The 24,666-nt window shown below is 44.3% G+C and overlaps 1 protein-coding gene across 3 annotated transcripts in view; it reads left to right on the plus strand.

The window, feature by feature from the left end:
- The first annotated feature begins 16,631 nt into the window (after positions 1-16,631).
- LRP5 (LDL receptor related protein 5) overlaps positions 16,632-24,666 on the plus strand; it is a 258,401-nt gene continuing 250,366 nt past the window's right edge. For all 3 annotated transcript variants that reach the window (XM_039538081.1, XM_039538082.1, XM_039538083.1), the window contains exon 1: positions 16,632-16,933. In XM_039538081.1, the coding sequence (XP_039394015.1) occupies positions 16,864-16,933 (70 nt within the window). In that variant the 5' untranslated portion in view covers positions 16,632-16,863. The remainder of the gene's footprint in view (positions 16,934-24,666) is intronic.

Here is a 24,666-nt window from a genome sequence, read left to right on the forward strand (position 1 = left end):
ATCCACATGTTGTATCTTGTCTGACACGTTGGCCAGGTCTACACTAGAAACGTTTTGCCAGTCTAGCTATACCAGCAAACTTGCTTCATGTAGACGTAGTTTATACAGTTAAAACATGCTTTTGCTGGTGTCGTTTATATCACTTTGGCAAGTGAAATAAGTTGTACCAGCAAAGTAAGGTTTTTTTGCTAGTATAGCTGTGTCTACACTAGACCTTCTGCTGATAGAGAAATGGGGGGAGGAGAAACCTGCACCCCCTAAGTGACATTACTATACTGGCCAAAGTCTCTAATGTAGACTGGACCCTAAGCTTTGTCTTCACTATAGATTTAACTCTTGGTGAATCATGAAGCTCTGTTGGAAAGAGCTGTCTTTTTTATTTATTATTATGTCTGTACAATGCCCAGCACAATGGGGCCCTGATCTCTGAGTGGGCTCTTAGGTGCTACTGCATTAGGAATAATATAAACAAAAGTGAAACTAATTTGTCTGTGTCCATTGTCTTGTCTAAGATGAGTGAAGTGCAAAAGATGTTTTTTTCTGGAAAAAAGTATACATGGTGAAAAGTAAATTACTTCTAAAAATTGGTTCATATAACTAAAAGTGCCCACTAACAACTTAATATAAAAGTATAGGAGTTATATGTTGACTATTACACCATTAATTCAAGTTAAACAAGTAACTAGTGAAGCTCACCAATGCTGCCATCTGCAGGACATTACTTTCTACTGCATAAGACTAGATGTTCCATGCTGTTGCATCATCCTAAAATTAACTTCATTTCCTATATAGATTAACAAAAATTCAGTTTTCCATCCGATATATAGTATAGATAACACAATGAAGGGAATATTATAAATATCTAATGTGCTGGCCCTGTGCTTGTGGTTATACAAGACAACGCTATGGATATAGGACGTGCCCCAAAATACTGTGTCTTCAACTTTTAAATTTTCATCTCTGCCACTCTACATACTTCCTCTTAAACCACACACTCCCTTCTGCATCTAGGGTAGCCAACCCTCCAGAATTGTCCTGGAGTCTCCAGGAATTAAAAATTAATCTTTAATCAAAGATTATGTCATGTGATAAAACCTCCAGGAATATATCCAACCAAAAATGGCAACCCTAGCTGCATCCACCATGAACGCACAGTGTAAACTCTGTAAGAACCCTCAAAACACTAAACAGGCAGATAGCAGGGATAGTGTTTATATTATAAGAATCAGTTTGGGCAAGCACCATATTGATATTCAAACAGGTATGGCATTCAGAGCGAAAGAAGAGTGAATTTCCCACTGTATACAAGAAAAATTTCCATCTTGCCAGAACAGAGCAATATTTTCCAGGCATCTTAATGCCCAAAACAGTCATATTAATAATTGGCTCTACATGACACTACCCCAAGTTACAACATTCCTTATCTTGAATGGCACTCAGAAGTGAGAGGTACTTTCCTACTGCGGAAAATGTCAAAGAAATGTCTTTAGTCAGGGGCCTTGTCTGTAATCCAATCACAGGAACAGGTTACAGCTCAGTTGTCCCTCCCACTGTTACTACAACTTCTTAGTCCTGTGGTAAGTGGGTCCCCTAACCAGTGATGATTGTAATGAGGGTGGAGTCTTAGTGTGGCATATTTCAATGTGTGCAGCCACCACAGCACCACTAAGAGGCCATTGCTTTTTGAAATGTTTGCTCCATAAAGCCGAACAAGCACTTAAAGTGAATTCTGGTGCTAAGAAGGCTTTGTGGGCCCTGGCTTACCTAGGTTGAACTTGCCCACATATACCACCACACTGCCTCCCTTTCAGTCAGTGTGAATCCAGGTTCACTTCATACTCTAGCAATGAGTGTGGATTGTTTTGCTACTGAGAAACTGCTGCCTGGAGTTTGTCTCTGTGTCTAGCGTGTCTGCCATGACTGCACAAAAGATAAATGAATCCATCACCCATAGGAAACATACAGGGAACAGTGGAAAGAGACACAAGGTTTCTTAATTCCTTCATGTGGTGAACTGAATGGTGCAAAATCCATTTCCAACAATGGCCTGAGGGGGAAGGGTGAGTGCTAAATTATTATTATTATTTATTATTATGTAGTGATTTATATAGTGCTTTTCACTGCATCAAACTACTCTAAAGAAGGAGACAGGGTTACCTGTGTTGTTGACTTCTCAAAAGAATCTTCCTCCTACTGCTATCATACATGGGATCAACCAACTAATGGTGTGGAATGAAACTGGATCTGCAGTAGCATTGCAGTTTTTTATATCTACTCAGAGGTCCCTCACCAAAGGCTCTTAAGCAAATTAAGCCATCAGGGGATAAGAGGAAAGGTCCTCTCATGAAACAGCAACTGGTTACAAAATAGGAAACAAAGGGTAGGAATAAATGGTCAGTTTCCACAGTGGAGAGAGGTAAATAGCGGGCTCCTCCAAGGATCAGTACTGGAACCAGTGCTGTTCAACATCTCCATACATTATTCAGAAAAAGGGGTGAACAGTGAGGTGGCAAAAGTTTCAGACAACACAAAAATATTCAAGATAATTAAGGCCAAAGCTGACTGTGAAGAATTGCAAAGGGACCTTCTTAGAGTGGGTGAGAAAATGGCGGATGCAATTCAATGTTGATTAATGCAAAGTAATACAGATTGAAAAAAATATCCATAGAAAATGAAAGGATCTAAATTAGCTGTTACTATTCAAGAAAGAGATCTGGGAGACATCAGTGGATAGTTCTCTGAAAACATCTGCTCAATGTGCAGCGGCAGTCAACAAAGCTAACAGCATGTTGGGAACCATTAGGAAAGGGAAAGATAATTAGACAATATAATAGCACCACTATATAAATCCACTGTATATCCCCACACCTTGAACACTGCATGCAGTTCTGTTTGCCCCATCTCAAAACAGATACATTAGAATCAGAAAAGATGTAGAGAAGGGCAACACAAATTATATGGAGTAAGGAACAGCTTTCATATGAAGAGAGATTAAAAAGACTGGGACTGTTCAGCTTTGAAAAGAGACAACCAAGGGGGGGATATGATAAAGGTCTAGAAAAATCATGAATGGTATGGAGACAGTGAACAGGGAAATGTTATATATCCCTTCATGTAATACAAGAACTAGCAGTCACCTACTGAAATTCATAGGCAACAGATTTAAAATAAAACAAAAGGAGCTACTTTTTCACACGCTACACAGTCAATCTGTGGAACTCATTGCCGGGGTATTTTGTGAAGACCAAAAGTATAACTAGGTTCAAAAAATAATAGATAAGTTCATGGGGGATAGGTCCATCAATGGCTAGTAACCAACACGGTCAGGGACAGAACCCCATACTCCAGGTGTCCCTAAACCTCCAATTGCCAAAAGCTGGGACTGCATGACTGAGGATGGCTTACTAGAAGTTTCCCCTTCTGTTCATTCACTCTGAAGCATCTGGCACTGGCCAGCATCAGAGACAGGATACCTGACTAGATGGACCATTGGTCTGACCCAGTATGGCCATTCTTATATTCTTATGCTCAGCGGTAAAGCCAGTACCATAATTTGTGGCACTGCTGTCAGTTCTCAGATACTTGATATCTCAACAACAACTCTTGGCTGTTTAATAATTCATTCAGAGTTGGAGGAGAAAAAGGAGTAGGATCTAAGGCTGCCTTTTTTCCTGGGTTTCATCACTGAAGCTAGGCCCTTCTTCAAGGGATTCTCCTTTGATGGACAGCACTCAGGGCTGGCTATAGTGTATAGTGGCAGTGCAGTGTTAACCAGCAGCTGTGAGCCACCCGTGAGATGGCTGCTTTTCAGGAATGGATGCACACTTCACAAAGGCCCAGATCCTGAAAAGTGTTTAAGCACATAACTCCCATTGATTTCAATGGGAGTTAGGAGCCTAAATACCTTTGAGGATCTGAGCCAAAGTGCTTTAGAATTCTGCAAACAGCGCGGGTGTGTTTCTCTGGTTTCAGGCCTGGTTAATAAACTTGAGAACTATGTGGAGTCCATGTAAGAGAAGTGATAGTGCGTGAGCAGGAGGGGGACTGGAGTTTTACTCTGCTTGCTTGCTTATGATTTTGTCTTTGCCTTTCTGTTTGCCATTTTTCTATTTGAATTTTTGAATATTTGTATTCTTATACCAAAAGAGTGACTTGTTTTGCAGTCAATATTGCTTGTAGTGATGAAGTGCAATGAAAGCCATGCCCAGCAACACTGACTTTCACACAAAACAGACAACAGTGTGGTCCAACATGTAGAGCACTGGATTGGGAGTCAAGAGAGCAGCGTTCTGTTTCCACTCTGCCACTGACTTTATTCTGTAACCTCAGGCAAATCACATAACCTTTCTGGATTGGTTTCCTCATCTGTAAAAGGGGAATAATATGCCACTGTGAGGACTATGGCGGAAAAGTTCTATGCAAGAGCCAAGAATGCTTATTGTATAGACAACTATGCATAGACCACCATGACCGATGTATGAACGTGAAGCTCCCTGAACAAAGCTGCCCTCACTGCTGCTCTGTTTGTGGTAGCAGGCAACCCAAAAGAAGTGAGGCGTCCAAGACTCTCCACCAAAAAACTCCATTGAGCTATTGTTATGGGTTGTTAGAACTTTCTGTGTGTGCCACATTTCCCTTGTTCAGTCAGTGTCAGCTCCTCTATTCCAGCAGGAGCATTTGGGAAAGAGAGCACTTTACCCTCATGACCTCACTTAATCAATAAAACACTTATGTATACTTCATAAGGAGATTAATGAGGCATTCTTCATCACTCTTTTATAACAGTTTTCCTTTTCTAGTTACCTGCTTTCTTCTCCTTAAACTAACTTATTCCAGGAAGTCTAGGTCCCACAGTACTTAAATCTCTTCATTCAGAATGTCTCCTTCTTTCCCTGTATTTGAACTATTGGCCTGTCTCTCCTGTTTGTCTGTGTTAGACTAGAAGCTCTTTGCAGAAGAAATAGTACTGTTTTGTGAAATCCTGAATACTGGAGTAGGCTCCAGGAACTCATGAGTTCTAATCCTTGGTTTGACACTTAAACCTGGTCTATCATGGAATGTTTTATCCGTTATACAAGTATAACACACAGACCTGCATACACTTATTATGGTATAAACTTGGGGTTGTTTTTGATTGGTTGATTTAGCTTAAATCTCTTCCCAAGCAACATAAACTAAACCAAAAAAAGTTGCTCAGACCAGAATGAGTGTCCACATGGCAGAGTATACCGGTATAACTATATCAGAATAAAGAAAATTAGGGAGTATTCTAGAAATGACACACAGTGTCCCTGCCCAGGTGTTGTGCTAGATGGGCAGACACTACCAAAAATACAAAATTTCCAATATCCGGGTGCTTGAATCTGGGGAAATGGAGGACAAAATTAAAGCTAGGATAATAAATGCCTGGCTCAAATGGAGAGAGATAAGTGGTGTAGTATGTGAGAGGAAGGCACCAGGAAGATTAAAAGGGATGATCTCACTCTCTAAAATGGTGGTCCATCCAATTTTATTATATGGTGCCGAGTGCTGAGCAACAAAGAAGAAACATGAGCAAATGATCTGCTCCACAGAAATACGAATATTGAGATGTGTGAGTGAGGTAATCAAGCAAGATGATCTGAGGAATATGTATGTTAGAGACCTGCTTAAAGTAACTCCCATAAACAAAAAAATGAGGAAGTACGGGCTCAGATGGCTTGGTCATGTAAAGCGCAATCCTGCCAACTACATGGTAAGACAATCCAACCGATCAAAACTGAAGGAAAAAGGCAGAGGTGCTACGCCAAGAAGAAGTGATGGGATGTCATAAAAAAGATGTGTGAGCAGGTGGCATTAAACAGAGCACTTTGATGAGACAGGACTCACAGAGCAGACCCCATGTGATGGGATGAATGCAGTGAAGAAGAACTATATCAGTTTAAATTCACGCCTTCGCTTGTACCGACGAAAACTTTCCCATATAGACACAGCTTGACTTGCTGAGAGGCTTGGGGTAAGTGAGTGAATCCCTCTGCGACAAATGCTGCTGTTACCCCCCCCCACACACACACACACACAAACCCAGTGAGCCTGTAGGGATGTAAACAAAGGCAGAATTTGGCTCACTCTCTGCTGTCCTATGTCTAAAGTGGGGATAATGGTGCCCGCTTCACAAATGTCATGTGGCTTAATTAATGTCTGTGCTGCAATTTGTAGTGTTTAGCATCAAGATTAGTATATTTTTTAATTCCTGTAGAGGCTAGAAGTACCAACCAAACATCAGGACTCCATTGTGGTAGGCACTGTAGAGACAGCGTTCACATTCTAAATAGACCCATCAGACAAAGGAAGAGAGAGAAGGATATAACATGCAAACAGAAGATTGGGGAGTGAAAGATTAAGTGATTTGCCCAAGGTCATCACAGATGAAAACTGTAGCAGAACTGTGAATTGAACCAATATCATATGAGCCCTAGGCCAGTTCCCTTACCACAAATCCAGCCGTTTCTTCCTATCATGACTATAATGTGTTCTAAATCCAGTTGTTCCTCCCAGAGCATCTCAAAGGCCTGGCTAGTCTTGGCAGTATGCAGCTTGTATGTGCATTACAGCTGGCCTACCTGTGTGTTGGAGGAGGAGCAGGAGCCCCATGTTCAGAGGAACCAGCACTTCCTTGTGTCATCTCAAACATGTTACAGATTATTTGTAAACTTGTTTTCTTCTGAAAACAGGGTCAGATAGATAACTTTCTAAATTTGCTTGATTTGTAATTGCTTTCTAGTTTCTAGGGGACCAGCCATAAATGCACAAGTATAAAATACTATATTAGAAAATGATGCAATCGTGTGCCTTAAAAATGCAGCGCGAAGACACTTGACATTGTCTCTTCATTTCCTTCTATACACTTCACCATCCTCTTGGCAAAACAGCAAGAAAAATTTTCAGTTCATCTTCAGCATGTGCAAATCTAATGTTTTCATCTACACTAAGCAGTGGAGCCTCAGAGGAAAAAAAGATAATTTCCTGGTGCTGATATTTAACAAAACATAAAATAAGCCTGAGTGTCATTTATAATGCAGTAAATTCACTGCAAGGGCTTCTGCACTTGTTCTTAAGGGTTAGAGCTACAGGAACTCAGACAGCTGTGGAAGTTGGGACAGAAGGATCCTATAAAATGAGTGAGGTGGGGAGAGAGAAATCTGTGGGGAGTTAATATGCAAAAACCATCTAGTATATTTCACTTGTGCTAACTTTCTGGCTGTGGCTGGATGGACGTGTTATCCTGTATGGCTCTCTGGGAACTCAAGCCAAATATGGCTAAATCTGTGCTCCTTAGTTTTACTCTTAAAATCCTCTCTGCTTCCTCCATTCCTAATGACAATACTGACAGAAAGGGCAGATTGGCTGGTTCCCAGCCTGGGGGGTCTTTCTTGATGACTCACTCACCTTATTCCCGACCATGACCAAATCTTCCTCCACACCGTATTGCCTAGAGAGAGACAGTGGGTGGGAAGGAGTATTGTTATCCCCCTCTTTTATATGGGGAAACTGAGGCACAGATTAAGTCATTTGTCCAAGGTTACTGAAGAAGGGCAGAGAAAGGAATTGAATGCAGGTCCCTGAGTCTTAACTCAATGCTATGACCACAAGACCACCTTCTCCTTGGGAATCCTTCCTTCTTGCATTAAAGATGACTTCCAAAGAAAAGTTAGACTAGTGGCTAAAACCTGTGACTTTTTTTCATTATCTTTTTTTTAATTATTATTTTACCTCAGAAATTTTCGGAATGTCAAAGTCTTGTCTGTTTTTTGCCGGAGGAATTCTTGCGGGTCTAGAGAATGGGAATTTTCTGACTTCTCAGGCCTGGTCTCTTTTCAGGGTTGCACTACTTTAACTTTAAATCAGTTTGAGTGTCAACACAAAGTTTTGTACAGGTTTAACTGTTTAAAATAACATCTTTAGTTAAGCTGGTGCTACTTTCAATATAGATGAGGTCTTAGTTAAAGGGGTAGGGTGTTTTCTCTTAACAAGGGATGTGGTGAATTTTCCATCATTTGAACTGTTTAAATCAAGACTGGATGTCTTTCTAAAAGAGATGTTCTATTTCAACCCCAAATTGTTGGGATTAATGCGGGAATTAGTGGGTAAAACTCTATGGCCTGTGTTTTTGAAGGAGAGCAGACTGGCTGATGAAAATGGTCCTTTTGGTCTGAAAAAAAAAATCTATTAATCATCTTTAACAAAAAGAGCTTTTCTCCCAATTGCTTGCCTGGAGTTTGAATTATATATTCTTTATATATGAAACAGCCTTAAGTAGTCTGACTATTCCTCTCAGTTGCCCTCTTAGACAGTCTTGCCTATTAGCTAATGATTTATGAGACAGTAGTACCCAGATAGATTAGTTCAGAGTTGGGCCCAGGGTACTTTGAGCTCTGTACATTGTGATAAACTCAGGACAGACAGTTGCAAGAGGGGGGGAGGAGTCAGTCCCAGAGTGTTAAAAGGCCCTCCTCCTTATCAACTGAGAGGCAACTACAGGTCAACCAGGTTCAGTTGAGAAAGGGGTTACCAAATAAGAAATTTAGAATCAGCTGAGAGAGAGGAGGATTAGGACCAGCTGATTGATTCTAATTCTGGCCTGAGAACTGCTTCCTTTCCTTCCTGGGAGGAAGGAGAGGAAGGAGAGAGAGAGAGCCCGGCTGCCAGGAGTGGTGAAGCAGCAAGCAGGCCAGAGGAGCAGCGCCACGCCAGCTCCAGGGGTAAAAAAACTTTAACTAAGACTGATGGGAAGACAAGGACGGGGACAGACTTCCCCTGAGAAGGACTGGTTCTAAGGGGGGGTCTTCACCTCAGCTAAAAAAAAAGAGCGCTGGGGAGGGAGAGAGGGAGACTGAGACGCACGTGGTGTCAGGAGGATTTGAGAGTGAGACTGGACCAAACCGTCTCGGGGCAGGGTAAAACACCCCAAAAAAAAGGAAGATCTAAGGAAGGCATGCAGGCTAAATGGCCCAACAAGAAGCTACCAGCTACCAGGGCAGATGGCCAGCCAGCAGCTGCCCAGGTGCAGCAGGAGACAAATCATCAACTGACTGATGAGCAGGCCAGGATCGAGCCAGCCACGGATGCATGAGGGAACCAGCCAGCGCCCCAGCCCTAGGCACCCTAACGCCCGGCCCCATGCCCCCCACCTGCCGCCTGCACCCAACAGATGATGCTTGATGACGATGACGTGATGACGACGCGTGAGGCATATCTCCTCGGGGAGGGCGAGGCCTGGGCCCAGTGCTCTAGCCAAGACCAGTGGGGCTGTGTGGGTGTGGCCTCTGGAGGCATGGGATATGACAACAGAAGATTTGCAGATGACAAGCAGAGCAAGGCAGCCCATCCTAAGCAGGTGGCCGAGCTGGAGTGGCGGCTATAACAAGGGCGCAGCGTGTAAGGCGAGAATACCGAGCCAACAAAGCCCCAAGGTCCCCAAGGTCCCAGATGTTCGACTGGCCCAGCATGGCCCCAAGTGGCCCCCAGACCCGCCCCGAGAGCCGAACCGCGGGAGATAGTTGTGAGACCATAGTTGTAGATGCCACCAGACACATAGGGGCTAGGATGGTACAGGGAGTCCCTCCGCCCTCTCCTCCTATGACTCCTCCTATCCCTAGCAGAGAGACGAGCAGCACAGGAACTCTCTCGACCACTGCGGGAAGGAAGCTGGTCGGGAGAGGAGAAGCTAGCTACCAAGAGGAGAGAAGGTTAGTCAAGCTCCCAGAACTACTATGGCAGGGAAGAAGGAGGAAAGAGAGAAGAGACTCAGGAGAGAGAGGGGACGGGGGAGAGAGAGAGGGGAGGGAGGGGGGGCTGAAAGAGAGAGAAAATTGGACAGCCCAAAATTAAGGGGAAACCTGCTCTGCATGATGAGAGGCCCACAGCTGCCCAATGCAAAATGCTCAAACCTAGAATGCCATGCCCCTAGACCCCTGAACCTAGAAGAGCCATGGACCTGATAGTGGAGTAGGGAGTAGCCCTCTGGTCCATATAGATATACTAGGTGTTAAATGGTATAAGTATAAGGACCACCGTTAAGTAGACTCAGGAAAGTGCGGGTCGCTTGTCTGGATCCCAGGGTCAGATCAACTCTCCCGGCCAAGCACGCGGATGTCATCCTGTGTGTGTCCCCGGATGTCAATTACCCGAACGATACCCGGGGTGAAAGGGAAGGTCCAAGGAAACCCCCCTAAGGTGAGGGGATGGCGGGGTCCCCCCTCCCCCCCCACTTCCCTCCTCCCTCCCACCACCCAGGAGGATTTGGCCCCAGACTTCAGGGGGGGAGCCAGAGGGTGAAAAGGCCCTTCCCAGAAATGAAAGCAATCAATAGCAGCCTTCCCCAAGAGGGCAGCTCCTTTTTCCTCAGATTGGGAGGGCAGGGGGACCCCTGGAAGGAAGGGAAGAAAAGAAAGAGTAGAGGGGGAGAGCAGGAGGAGGCAGGCTGGCAGGAAGGAACGGAGGGACTAGGGGAGGAGGTTGGGGACTTAGGACAAGAGGGGGGGAGGAGGAGGGGGGCCCTTGGGGAGCGGGAGGCCGGGCCCCCCCAGGGAGCCCTCCCCTTGGGGCGGGAAATAAAACCCCTGAGAAATTGCAAGTGGACCTTCACTAGAAAATTTTTGGGACAGGAGAATGGAATGAGGCCAGATACACAGAACAGGAGCAAAGTAGTGGGGAAGGGGAAGGGGTGAGGGGGAGAGCCAAGGGCCCAGGGCCGATTATAGGATCAAGAAGATCTGTTGTGTAGAGTCGTCGTAAGTGAGATCTGTGTCCGAACCAGGCCCACAGACCAAGGAGACAACAGATCAGAGGAGGAGACAGCCAGAAGGAGGCGTATGCTAGGGGACTGTCTGGGACATCTAGGGGAGAATAAAAGTAGATAAAACCCTGGGCCGATTCCTGCGTGAGGTTTTTGGGGCGATATATTGTGCCTTGTGCCTCCTACGCATGCCTTCAGTCGCACCAGCCCAACCAGGGCTCCACGCCCTTGACTTTACCTTTGGTCCCTCCGTCCTCTCCCTAAGCCCGAGGCAGTTAACCCAGTAGTTAGAAAGATCAGCCCAAGGCCACAGGCCATTTATGGTGAGATTTTACGGAATTATACCCGGAATACCCTAAGACATTCCCACCACAATTCGCCCAAGACCATAGCTAAAGAATTATTATTAATCCTCGCAGAGTGGAATACCCAGAATCCTGACAGATCAAAGTAATCCTTTGTGTGAAATATCTATGTGGTGTCTAACAATGCGAAGGACATAGATACAATGCTCCATTATCAGAGCCTATCATCCGCAGATGGCCTGCCCGGCTGGATAAATAGGACGTGAAGAACATGATAAGGAAGTGGTGAGCTGGGGATGGAGGAACTGGGACACCCCCTGCCACGCACCTAATGTTTGGTGCCTCATCAGGAGGTGGGTTTTCCTGCTTTTGGAGGTGCCCTCTGTTATAATATCGCTGGCCCGCTCGGACACTGTTGACACGACATTGCCCAAACAGGAGGACCCAGGGAGAAACAGAAGGAAACGTCATCGAGCATGTGAGGGAAGATAAAGAGACATCATCGCCAGTGATACCATAGTGAGGAGAACACATGGAGAGGGCACACATATTGAAACACATCATAGCAATCGCGCCAGCATCCGAGAAAATTCCAGGTGGAGATGGCAGGGATACCCACAGAGGAGAGCAGAGAGCAAGCTCCTGGCAAGATGGCAGGCATAATAGAAGCTATAGGGAGAGGTGAGGTACAAAGAGTGTCCATTGGAAGCGCGGAGGCTGGAACAACAAATTTGACGACTGAACTGCCCTGTCAAAGAGAACAGAGCGGTCATGAAGCGCATGGTCATCCCAGTCCCAGTCACCTCCGAGCCACCGAGCTAGTGTCTCCAATAGGGAGAAGATGACCTCCTGGCGGAGGCTGATCAACCAGATCTGAGGTCAGGTGGCCGTGTTCTCCAGAACTCAACAAAGCCTGGAAGGCAGGGTGGACATAGAAGAAAGAGAAGCACAGGGATCACAGAGCCTGGAAAGCAGTGAAATGAAAGCCATACCGAGCAAAGATAGTCAGAAGGGAAAGTCCCAAGAAAGAGTCAGGAGAAGAGAAGGTCATTGAAGAGTCAATGAGATCAATGGTCGTTATGAAGATCCTAGTAATGAGAAGGATGGCAGTGAGATTAGATGAGCTGATCACCCACTTGAAAATTTTGATTCTGTCCCACCTGACCCTGGAGAGCACGTTGGACCCTGACCGATTTGGACTGGGATGAAAGAACTCAGGGTCCTTGACAACCTGACTCGACTTTTTTGGCTGCCTTGGCCCTGAGAGGGCTGACAAAGAGAAGACTCCTTCAAACGTCCAAGAGCTCCGTATCAATCTGCTGTCCTCCCGTTCGGTTTACAGCTTCGAAACTGGGCTCCTGCAACCTTCCGGCGGCTCATGGAGCCATATTGCAGTTGCCACATCGCCTATCTTGATCTATCATTTATACGTCGAGACATGGAGTGACGAATTGGGAGGAAGAAGTCCTGGCGAGAGCAGAAGGGGAACACCTTGAGGAAGGCAGGGCTGAAATAAAATCAAAGCAAAAGCCAAATACCTTTAGGAAGAGCCAGAACCCTGGATACAAGAGGCAACTCAGTGGTGAAGCCCCAACTAATTGGCCCCCACCTGTCACAGCCAGGGCAGGCTCCTGGGGCTGGTGGGGCGGTGGGGCTGCCACTTATTCAGGTCCCGTGTTCATCCCCACAGGGCTCTGGGCGCTAACGCCCTTACTGACCCGGCGGATCAGTGCTCTGCGAGGGTAGAGTGAGATTTAGAGAAGGAGCTGGCACCGACTGCCCGCTGGGGAGAAGGCTTGCCGGATGCCGGTGCTTCTGCACAAGGTTGCAGGGAGAAGAGAGAGAGGTTGGGAGTTTGAAAGCCTTGCCAACGGAAAAGCCTGCCAAGGAGTGGATGTTGACTGCCCAACACCGTAAAAAGGGGGCAGCAGAAAGACTCAGCTGGGAAAGGTATGCCCAGGAACGAAAGTAGCTATGTGAAAGTGGGAATGAAGTCCTGAAAAAGTGATGCAGTCCCCCACAAGGAGTACCTGCTCACCTCTCCACTCGCCAACTCAAAAGTGGATCTGGAAAACAGTGAGTCAAAGGTCCTGAATGGCCAACCGAGAGAGTCCGCTTCAGTCGGGTTCGCATTTCCTGGGTAAAGGCTTAGTAGGGCAGGGAGATAAAACCCACAGAGGGCTTTCGATCGAGCAAGGAGGGAGGCCCAGTGTTGCAGTAGGGGACCCTGACCCTGATGTGAACAGGCAAAAAGGTGAGGGGAGAGTCAGTGGAGAGGAAAGAAGCCAGCCTTAGATATCAGTGAGGTGAGCTCCTAGGTTAAAGGCCCCAAAGCTGAGGTAAACTGATGCAACAGTAGAGAAGAGAAAGGGCTCTTAGAACCTGAGGGGGAGGGGGAATTAGGGAATAGACTTTGGAGCTGCCGCTGGACCAGAAGCAGTCCTGGGAGAAGAGAGAGAGGAAAAGGAAGAACCTAGAGAAAAGGAAGGAAGAGTGGAGGAGAGAGAGAAGAGACTCAGAGCCCAGAGCAGGTGACAGGACGAGTCTAAAAAGGCAGCAGGGGCAGGACTAACTAGGACAGGCTGGGCACAGGCTTTAACTAAGACTGATGGGGAAGACAAACATATAGAGACACTAGTTTGCCAGTTTCCCAAGTGCTCCTCTAGTAAAAACAGAGTAGTCAAGATTTTTCTAAGGTTAAGAACCAAATTAAACAAATATTGATTTTAAAAAAAAGGTACTACTACTATAGGGCACAAACACCCTATTTTCCTTTGCAGGTTACCTTTAAAGTCAGTTCTATAAGTTCTTTGTAAGTCCTTGAAAATGTGTGGGTATCTTTCTCAGAATAACTTAATACCACGTTTTTTAGACAAAACTTCTCCCAGGAGTCAGTGCATGTGGAGCAATGGCAGGAGGTAATAGCATTACTGGAGTCTAGATCCTGCAACTGGATCCCTGGTTGTGTGGCAAGACCCACTGAAGTTGCAGGAGAGAGGCCTTTGTATCCACTGTTATACCACCTGTAGATACATTAGTATGTTACCAAAAATTAGGAAAGTGACATTTCTTTTATCTAAAATGAAAAGCAGCCGCTGAAATAAACAGTTGTTACATGTTGATTTGCTTATTTATAGCATAGGTTCACACCCTGGAGGTCACAAACAGGTTTCAAGGGATTGCAGCCACCTTCCTTTTCTTTTTACCTAGATGGCAGGAAGGTCCAGAAATCTGTTTCCGTTCTAACACAGGGTCACAGTATGGAAAGGGTTGAGAACCAATGCTGTACAGTTTTTCTCATGGGGACAGCCTGAAGAGATGCACACGGTGTTTGAGAGGTACAGTGGGACAGAAGTTGAAAAAAGTTATGCCACCGTGGTTCAGTGGAGTGCACACTATACAGTGCCCATCTACACAACAATTTTTAAGTCTTAAAGCTTCATTCCCTAATAAGGTTATAACTAGAGTTGTTAGAAACGATTTAAACAATTTTTTGTTAAAATCTGAATTTTTATTAAAAAATTTCATTTAAAGAAAATGTTGAGAAGGAATTACATGAGTGGTAAAGGGTTACATTAAGCACATAATTCCTGTGTTAGACAATAAAGAACTATACAGTAAGAGCTATAAATTCTTCTTAGCAAGCCTCTCTTTCACAAACAGGCCCTGTGCTAGCCTCACACAGTTCCAGTTCCTACTTAGCAGATAGAGAAGGTGGTTACCAAATTCTATGAACGACTTCTTCTCTCCAGGTCTGATCTCCTCAGCCCTCTGGTCTGTCTCGGATTCCCTCAAGGCAAGGCCTTGGCTGCCTGGAAACCCCTTTGGCTCACAGTCCTACTCAAGCCCACGGAGCAGAGTTTTGGCTACTCTGTCTAGCAGCATCTTCAAGTGTCAACTAAGGAATTCTCACAACAGTAATTTAATTTGCTTGATTTTTATACTCTTTTTCCTCAAAGGAGTCACATGTCTTAAAAGTATAGCCAGTGGGCCAGTGGCTACTAATTTTTACCTAATTAATACTTCAGAAGGAGACAGCAGAGTGGTGCCAACTGAACATTACCCCACATTCACTCCTTTATCAATCATTCAGTTCAGCCCCCTGCGTGATGTCCTTCAACAGGGTTGAGATGCCCCTGTCAGCCCATACTCCACTCAGGATGTTCTACACATGTTTGCTTTCAAGTGGACATATTTGCTGACTCAAAGATCAGTATTGATCATACACACAGCGTGGAGCCAGTCAGTTTCACCTCTGCCAACTGCCAAGGCTCGGCTGCAGGCACCAGTGCACCAAGTGCGTGCCTGCGGCGGCAAGCCGAGTGGGGCGGCCTGCCAGTCACCGTGAGGGCGCAGTCAGGCTGCTTTCTTCGGGAGGTCCGCGGGTCCAATGGTAATTCTGCCTGCCGAAGGCGCGGGACCAGCGACCTCCCGCAGAAACGCCGCCGAAAGCCGCCTGACTGCCGTGCTTGGGGCAGCAAAATACATAGAGCCGCCCCTGCAACTGCCTGATGCTAAGAGAAGGATTTTGCTCCCAGAATCCTCTTTCGCAGTTCAGTCATGTCAAGCCATGTTCTTACCATTCATTCAGTTTGGCCACACCAATTTGGCACCATCCCAACAGTCCCCCTTCTACAGGTAAAGTTAAACTGTGCTCTTAACATTGTCAGGTTAATGCTAACTACTGTGTTATACAGTCCTGGGGAAACATTGCTGTGTAGATGGGCTGACAACACTGAGCAGCTGCTGGTATATGACTTTTTTTAAAATAAACCACAAACTTGGATGCAGAAGAGTTTTATTAGAATTATTGAGGAAGCGACCTGTTATTACATTGTCTGTGTAACACTGAACCATGCAGAGGACCCCTTCCAGGGGCAAGAAGGAATGAGCCAATATGACTGGAGAAACATCAGTTTTACTAGAGCAGCACTTTAAAAGAAGTTGTTGGCTTTTCAAGAAAAATAAGGAGCAAGGAAAAGGAAGAAGAAAATGTCAGACCAAAAAAAAAAAAATCGGTGCAGGCATAAAAGGCCTCCAGGGAAGGTTCCAAGCAAAAAGTCAAAACCACTTTCTTTAACCACCTGCAGGAGTGCCTAGATGCTGGTAAGAGGCAGTGAGCCCCAACTGGTGATGAGAGAGGACACCGGTTCTTGTGTGATGTGCACTGATGCCTATGGGATGTCCGTGTGGGGGGCACTGTTGCCCAGGGGGTACCCACGCACTGATGGTCACAGGAGGCCCACGTGGGGTGCATGGCTATCCGTGCACCAGTGTCCATCTGATGACCACGTGGGGTGCACTGTTGTACATGGGATGCTCATGCAGCGGGACCCTATGTCCTCCCACGCGGGGCGCACTGTTGCGTGTGGGACTCCCACGCGGGGCGCGCTGTTGCACGTGGAGCGCCTAAGCGGTGGTGCCTAGCGGAGACAATGGTGCTGGCCCCCCGGGCGGGGACATACAGCCGCCACCGCAGCGGCTGCGGGAGCCGGGCACCAGGCGGGGGCAAGGGGCGCGGGCTGCTGTCCCGCACCGGGCGGGGCGGTCCCTGAGCTGGCGCTCGGCTCCTCCTCGGGCTCCGAGCGCGGCTGGCGGGAGGGAGGATCCCAGCCCCCTCCCCCGGCGGCGGCCGGGCACAGACTAGCGAGCGAGCGCACGGAGGAGGAGGAGGCTCTGGCGAGCGCCTCCCTCCCGCTCCCAGCCGAGCGCAGCGCCCGGAGCATGGAGCCTGCCTGAGACACTCCGCGGGCTCCGGCAGCTGCTGCTGCGGCGCACAACATGGAGGCGGCGGCCTCGCTGCTCCTGCTGGCCGCCGCGGTGCTTCAGTGCCACTTGGGCTCGCTGCGGGGTGAGTGGGGGGCGCTCCCGGCGCCGGGCCCCGCGGGGAGCCGCTGCCTTTTGTTGTGACTCAGAAACTTCCCAACTCCGGGTTCTGCTGCTCCGGGGGGCTGGAGACGTGGGAGCTGCGGAGCGCGTGGGACCGGGGCGCACGGGGCTGGGGATCCGGCACGGAGGGAGTTGGGGCGCAGCGTGCAGCGGGCTGGAGGCGCAGGGCGCGTGGGACGGGGGGAGGAAGGGGTGTGGGAACGGGGATCTTGGGGGGCGCAGGAGGGTGCTGGGAGGGCAGGTCTGGGGGGTGGAGAGGGATGCCTGAGAGGAGCTGAGGCAGAGGGAGGAGGGTGCGTGGCAAGTCGCTGGGTTTTGTGCGGAGTTTGTTTCCCTTCCCAAAAAGAGAGGAACGGGGAGGGAATCTGAGGGTCCCACACACTCAGGGGGGAGGAGAGGCGCATGTGGTGGGTGATCCTCCCTTTGGAAGGGGGCACGAGGATTGTGTCCCCCCTTTTGGGGGGGTGGGTATTAGATGGAGCCTGTGGGGGTCTCCCTTCCTTGTTGGCTAGTGAGTGGCGGTAGCTCCCTCTGAAAAGCTGTTTCCCCTGGGGATCAAGTAAAAGGCGACTTCAGAAAACATGTGTATTTTAAGTAGCAAGACAAAAGTTTGTTCTTGTCCCCAATGCTTTGCGGCCTCAGCCAGTGATTTCTCTGGGGTTTGGAGGAGCTGGTGTCGGGTGTCAATCACAGGCGGAATCAAACTTTTGGCAGCGTTGGAGTGGGGGTGGGGGGGAAAGGAGAGAAGCTGTTTCTCTCCCCCCCCCTTATTTTAAAGTTGAAAAGGAAAAACTTGCTTGACTTGTGAAATGTAACACTTGAAAAAACACCCTGTTCTTAGCAGATCTAAGGAGAGTAAACCCTGAAGAAACATCCAGCCTTAACTGCAGCCAGCGTTTGTCTGAGCATAAAGTCAGTCCACCAGGCACAATTCCATCTCAAATCATCGGGTGCTTTAACTCGGAATCTCCCCATTCCCCCACCGTGTGTGTTTTAAAATCTCAAACCTCACTTTGCATTGATCCACTTTAGTTTTGTTTGTCCTTATTTCCCTCCCAAGCTTTGCTTTCCCATTTCAGCATTGGGACTTGCAGAGGGCTTTCCCAATTACATTTTATAATCTTCACTCCATTCAGTGCAGGAAACAAATGCTTGGCTTTGTGTTCTTACAACCCTGCATGAAGACAGTTGTTTTCTCTCTTTGTAGTACTCCAAACAGCACTTTGAAGTAACAGTATAATAATTTTAAAAATCCCTTCTCCCTCAGCAACCATGAAAAGGGGTCTGGGATTTGCTCATCTTCTTTCTTAATGCATGCTGCTTCAGTTCTGCCTTTGTACCATTGCAGACAGGGACTCCCAGTTGCATACAAGAGACTTGTACACAGCCACTGCTGTTTCTTATCTACTTGATACTCCACCTCAGCACTTAGCAAAGTGAGGTTGCAATTTCCTAGGTAGTTTAGAAAATGTAGCAGAGTGGCCAAGATTAACAGAACATCACCTCAGGGTCTTTTTTTTGTTAGGCCACCCACTTTTTCAAACCATCTGTAATTATCAGAACTGTCATTTAATACAAGAGGTCTGACCAATTTTCACCAGAGCCATCATTTTCTAATTTTAGTCAGGGCTATCTATTGCTGTACATTTAAAAACTGTTTGTGCTCTTGTAAACAAGAGATGTCCCTTTCCTTCCAAAACATTGAATCTCTTCATAAACTAGTAAATCCAGAAAGTCAGTGATGTCTACAGTTAAATCCCTTGGAATTAATTTTTAAAATGCTGCACAAAATGTAAAGAGAGAACATACTGTTGATTGTTCACTTTTGGACATTTCTCTGGGTTTAATGATATCCATGTTCCCAGCTGATTGAATTTAAATGCAGAACTTTAGAAAACAGAGTCCAATCTATAGTAGTCTTGAAAGGGAGGGGGAAGGTTAGACCATAAACAAGTCTGGGGTTACCTCCTCAGATTAATTTGTTGACAGTTCATCTTTTAAATAACATATTTCAAAGAGTAAACAAGTGTAGTGTTCACTTGTAAAGTTTTCGGAAAAGAGTATTTATAAGACGTTCCTGAATCACAACTAATCACTTCTTCGTTCAGTTTTGAGACTAGAAGTGATTGTATATATCAAGATGTTTCTATAGAGACTATGGCACATGCAAAACCCTTTTGTCCAAATGCACTTTTTTTTTTGTAATTAGCTAATGGAGCTCAGTTCTGAATCTTAATTACACTACTTCTATTTTCCGACTAACATTTGGTGTTACTGTAAATTGAATTGGATGGGACTTTTTAAGACAGCTCACCTGTCACTTTTTTCTTTTTATGAAAGTATGAGCAAGCTTCCTCAACTATATGTTATCTTCTGTTTTATGACTGGTATACACTATGTAAACATATTAGAAATGTCTGAAACATGTAACACACTCCATATTACTACCTCCAAACACTATTCATATTGCCCTAATTTCAGTTCACAAGATCAAAGCATATTTTTCGAAGTTTGAGATAAGTGTTTATGACCAGTTTATAAAGAAGCTTATGTTTTAAGCTTCCATTCCTTGAGATCCCTGATTCTGTAAACAGCACATGTGTAACTTTAAGCAGTTGAGTAATCCAATTGACTTAAGTAGAACTACCTGCTTAAAATCACTTAAATGGGAATACTCATTTGCTTAAAGTTAAGCAGATGCATAACTGTTTCCAGGATTGGGGACTTAATTTGATTTTTTTTCCTATAAAGTTTTAGCAAAAGTTTAAAGTATTATGATTTAAATATGCAAAGACAAAATAGTTTTGCTACTAAGTAAAGTTATTGCTCCGAACATGAAAAAGTCAAGGTTTGTTCTAAAATTTAAGGATAAAGCTGCATGAGGTGTGAAGTGATGGTTGTTGTATAGACTGTGAACGAGGGAGACAAAACAAATAATAATGAAATGTTGCAGTTGGACACTTCCTTGAAAGGAGAAATTTTTCTTTGGAGGGACTCTCGCAAGTTTAGCAACAGAAATTTTCAGGTGAGGAGATATTAATCTGACCTGTATTCTTCTTGTCTGTAAATATTTTATGGAGAGGACCTTTAAAGATGTCTTAATCTTGTACTTTGTGTTGCCCTGTGGAATTTTATGTATCATTTGATTTTTTTAAATTATTTTTTTAAAATCAGAAAGTAGTTGGAATTGTGCTTAGCTGTGATTATTTGCTTAAACTCCAGTAGCAAAGAAGTAAAAACCATGAGTTCACAAAAGTTTGTGGGTAACAGTTGTGTGCAGTATTCTATCATATTTTCCTAAAGTTATGAATACATATTAGTTTTAAAGCTTTTTTTTCTTTTTAGGGCTATGAACAGAGTTGCTTGTTACTAAGAGATATGAGTTGTACATACAGAGACAGCGAGAGAAAGAGGAAGGAAGGCTCTTGTGACCAAAGAAGAGATTACATAAATCTGAGAGCATATTTGACTGATATGTTATGGGAAACAAAAAGATACATTTGGATATATACTTAACATGGTCATTAGATAATATGTGTATTGCCAGTTACAGCCTAAAACTAATTAAGTACAGATATTCCAGCCAAATTGTGACATATGTTGACTTTGTTACGGAAAATTTGGGGAGAGGCAAGTTATGTGGGAATCTTCATTTGAGTTTCAGTGCAATTACAATGTATATCTATTCTACCAGGCTGCCTTCATAGATGCTTCAGTAACCTACATGTGATACAAAAGGGCGGTTGCTAAATGCATAAGGAAGAAAATATTTAGACTTAACTATAAAGTTTGTCATTCAGATATTTTAATGGCACTCTAACGTCTTTCTGCAAAGGATAATGATTTTAATTGCCCATCCTTTAAAAAGTTTAATTTAGGCATCAGTTTGAAGTATGTCTTCATCTGTTAGTTCTGGATGCTTAAAAATTACTCAACATGAATCTGTATGTAGTGCATAAATCTGTGAGACACATTACTTCAGGACAGTGGGAATGTATTAGGTCAGTGTTCTAGCATGAATTTCATCACTGCAGCTTGCAGTATTGAACCATTTACTCAACTGCTTGAGCTCTTATCTGCATAGACAGTTGTTGCACACTCAGACCATATTAGTTAATAAATCAAGATTTGAATTTTAAACAACCCGTAGATTGGTATTCTCTATAGAACATTAATGCCTTATATCTTCTTATCGTAAAGTTCAAAGCAGTTTTGTGACAAATGCAGCAAATTGGGTGTTTTTTAAAAACTGTGCGCTCCTGATTATTACCACTTGTTGTAAACATTGGATATTAATGTTTTACAATGTTAAAGTGAAAAATACCCATCCGTGTGTATGTGGCTTATAAATTAGGTATGCATCATTTTGTATTTTTGCTTCTCATTAAAATGTAGTCAACAAAGTAGACTGAAAGTATGGCAAGCTGTCCACTCTCTCTCAAAGCAGAAATGAAATGAAAGGGGTCCAGAATTTGTAGTGTGTAGAAATAGTTCTAATGAGAACAATGTTTTATTTTTTTAAGTTTCATGTTAGTCATGTCTTATTACACAGTATCACTTGAAAATGACCTGCAACTACACAGGAGGGAATGTTGAATTGATTCTTAATTTATTTTGAAAAGTCTATTCATTGCATAGCACTTCGCATAATATAGAGCAAGAAAATTACCTCTCATAGTTTCTCCTTATGTCTTTGGCCTTAGAGCTATTAAATATGCAAGATCTTTTACTTCTGCAGGTGCAGAATATCTCATGGAAGGTGTTAAGGCTGAGAAAACAAAAAGCTAAAAACAGTTCAAAGAAACACAATTGTTATTGTGCACTCTAGATCTGTGTGTGATATCAATGGGAGTTTCACTTAAAGAATGCAGGTAGAGAACAACTCCTCATTGTACCAGAGGCCAGCAAAAATGCAGTTGCATTCAACACAAAATGGGGGTAGTAGTAGTTTTGTGCTTAGAGAGGCAAGGTGCATGGTTGATTTTCCTTTCTGACTTGGAAGTGCTGTATTACTTTCAAGCAAAATGTGTCCAGAAACATATAAAGTGAACAAATAATTAGTGTATTGGCTGGGGATGTTGGTTGGCCAGAGCCACAAGGTAATTGGACATTTGGCCCTTTTTGATGTGACGGATATGTACGCTTACCTGACAGATTCCACAGCTGGGACTTCATAACTGGAAAAACACCTCTGGACATCCCTACATCTGTTATGTAAGACTGGGGAAAGCCAGGGGTAGAGGCAAAGGATAATAAAGGTAGCTTTTGGGGTGCAGGGATGGCGAGAGACAGCGGGGGTAAGGGGGAGTAGAAAAAAGAACAGTTGCAAATTGCCCTCGAGCTCCTGCTCAATGGCTATTGGGCCACAAAAAACTGCTGAGGAGCTCCAGGGAACTTTAAAAATGGGGTGCTTGGGAGGTGGGGTTGGGAAAAAAGTTAATAAACAAGGGTTCTAACTTCTGGCTGCTATTTTATGTTTGTGTGTTCTCCCTTTGCTAACTCCTACCTTTCATAGATGTGGCCAGTGTGCACAGTCACACAGTTTAACTAAAGATGTGATTTTAAACGGATGTAGTTAAATCCCAGTGTGCCTTTTGTGTGTTTTCTTAAATCAGTTTTAAACTTGATTGATAGCAATTTAACTTTTTCCCTGTAAATGTGGAGAAACTGTTATAACCAGTTTTAAACCAATATATACCTGTCCACACAGGCTCGTTGTGGAAGAACATATTGTATAAGCAACTACAAAATTGGTTTTAATTAAAATGCAATAGTAAGAGGGCACATTACACCAACAGTTAGCCCTAACAGCAGTTGCAATACGGTAGAACCACTGTTTCATCAACTAACTGGGGATTACGGTGTTCATAACATCAAAAAGTTCATAAAATTGTGACTTCACAAAATAACTGGGGGTACGGTGCATAAGTTGCGATATGGGGCACCGCATTGCTTCTTTCTTATCCTTCAAACCTCTGCAAAAGGTTTTCCAATGCAATGAAAGCTTCAGAAAGTGAAAGGATGTTGACTTTTTCTTCATTGGCATCTTTTTGTTATGTGATTCCCCCCCCTCCCCCATGTTGAATAACTGATTGTAAGACTGGTGTCCATAAAATCAGGAGCGTACTATAGTAGAGTTAGTGGTGTATTTGTAGATGGTGGAATGCCCCCAAAGCATGCACCTATAACTATTAATGCACGCACTGCTATGGCTTAATGTTATAATAGCAGTTACTGAATAATACTTGACACTTAAAATTTTCCAAGTGCTATATAAATATTAACTAATCCTAAGTACCCTTGTGAGATAAGGATATTATCTTCCTCTTATGGGTAGGGAAACTCAGGAAGACAGGTTAAGTGACTCACCTATAGAGGCTGTCTATGGGTATGTCTACACGGGAGCTGGAAAGGTGTAAATTCCAGCTTAAGGAGTCGTCATTGCACTAGCTCTGATTTTTTAGGTAGTTCACTAAAAATAGAAGTGGAGCTGCAGTGGTGGGAAGGGCTGCCTGCCCCAAATAAGTATCCAGGGTCTTGGACAGGATTGTACTTTGGGCAGCTAGTCCTTCCCACAGCTTGCGCTGTTGTGGCAGCTAGACTTCTGCTTTATTGTGCTAGCTTTTTGAGTGCTTGTGCGGGAACTAGGAATGTCTCATCAAGCTGGAATTTGCACTTCCAGCTCCTGTGTAGACATCTCCTGTGTAATTTGGGAGTGCCTTCTCTACTGCTCCATCTACTAGACCATGCAGCTTTGCTAGATTAGTCAGCTGTTACTCTTTTCACACAGTATTTTCATGTATTGTTCCAAACCTGTCTTGAAAACTCAAGTAAAATAGTATTTATTTTGGAGTGGGTGTGGCTAGTATTTTAAATTGTAACTTGCATTTCTGTTGTGAAAACCTGACGATTAAAATGTTAACATTTTACTTTGCGCAATAACAGAAAGTAGGGAAAGTATTATGATAAAATGAGATTAACTTTCAGATCTGCCCAGAGGCAGATACCGTAGGCACTGTCATACAAAGAGTATTTTGCTACTAATTTTGGGGCTCCATTTCAGTGGAAGTTTTGCCTTAGTAAGGAGTGCAGAATTGGGCTATTTGGTGGTGTTTTAGAGTTCCAGGGCATTTCATGCTGATGAGTCCATGTTTTTCTTTTTTCCTCCTATAAACTTATTTGTAGATATAAGCTGATTTAAATTACACATATTATTGCAGTTAAAAATAAGTGGATATTAATTTGAATACATCACTTATCTGCACTTTTGAAAGTACTTGATTAACATGATAGTAATGGTGTTACAGCAATGCTAATGGGATTTTTGAATCTCAGCCTACAAAAGCAGAGAGAGATTTGGAGTTAAAGGATGGGTGTAATTGAAGACAGAACTTTGGTCCATGGTTTCCTTTTCTCCAAATTGTAACTTGTTACATTTAGCATTTGAAAAAGTCTGAAGCAGGGTAATGTTGTGTCCAATACACATTTCCAAACCCATGGACAGTGGGGAAATGCTGAGGACAGAATGGAAGCACTAACTGTACTTCTTGGCTTTTGTGGGTTGGTCAGACAGTTAACATTACTATAAACCAATTTTGTACGTATCCATTTCCTTTTCTTCTGTGTCAATACTAGTTTAAACCAAAGCAAAAGAAACGGGGGTGGGGTGGGGAAATGTACATTGCACTTCTGTAA

The sequence above is a fragment of the Mauremys reevesii genome, linkage group 4 (genome assembly GCF_016161935.1).
Source record: "Mauremys reevesii isolate NIE-2019 linkage group 4, ASM1616193v1, whole genome shotgun sequence".
Lineage (NCBI taxonomy): Eukaryota > Metazoa > Chordata > Testudines > Geoemydidae > Mauremys > Mauremys reevesii.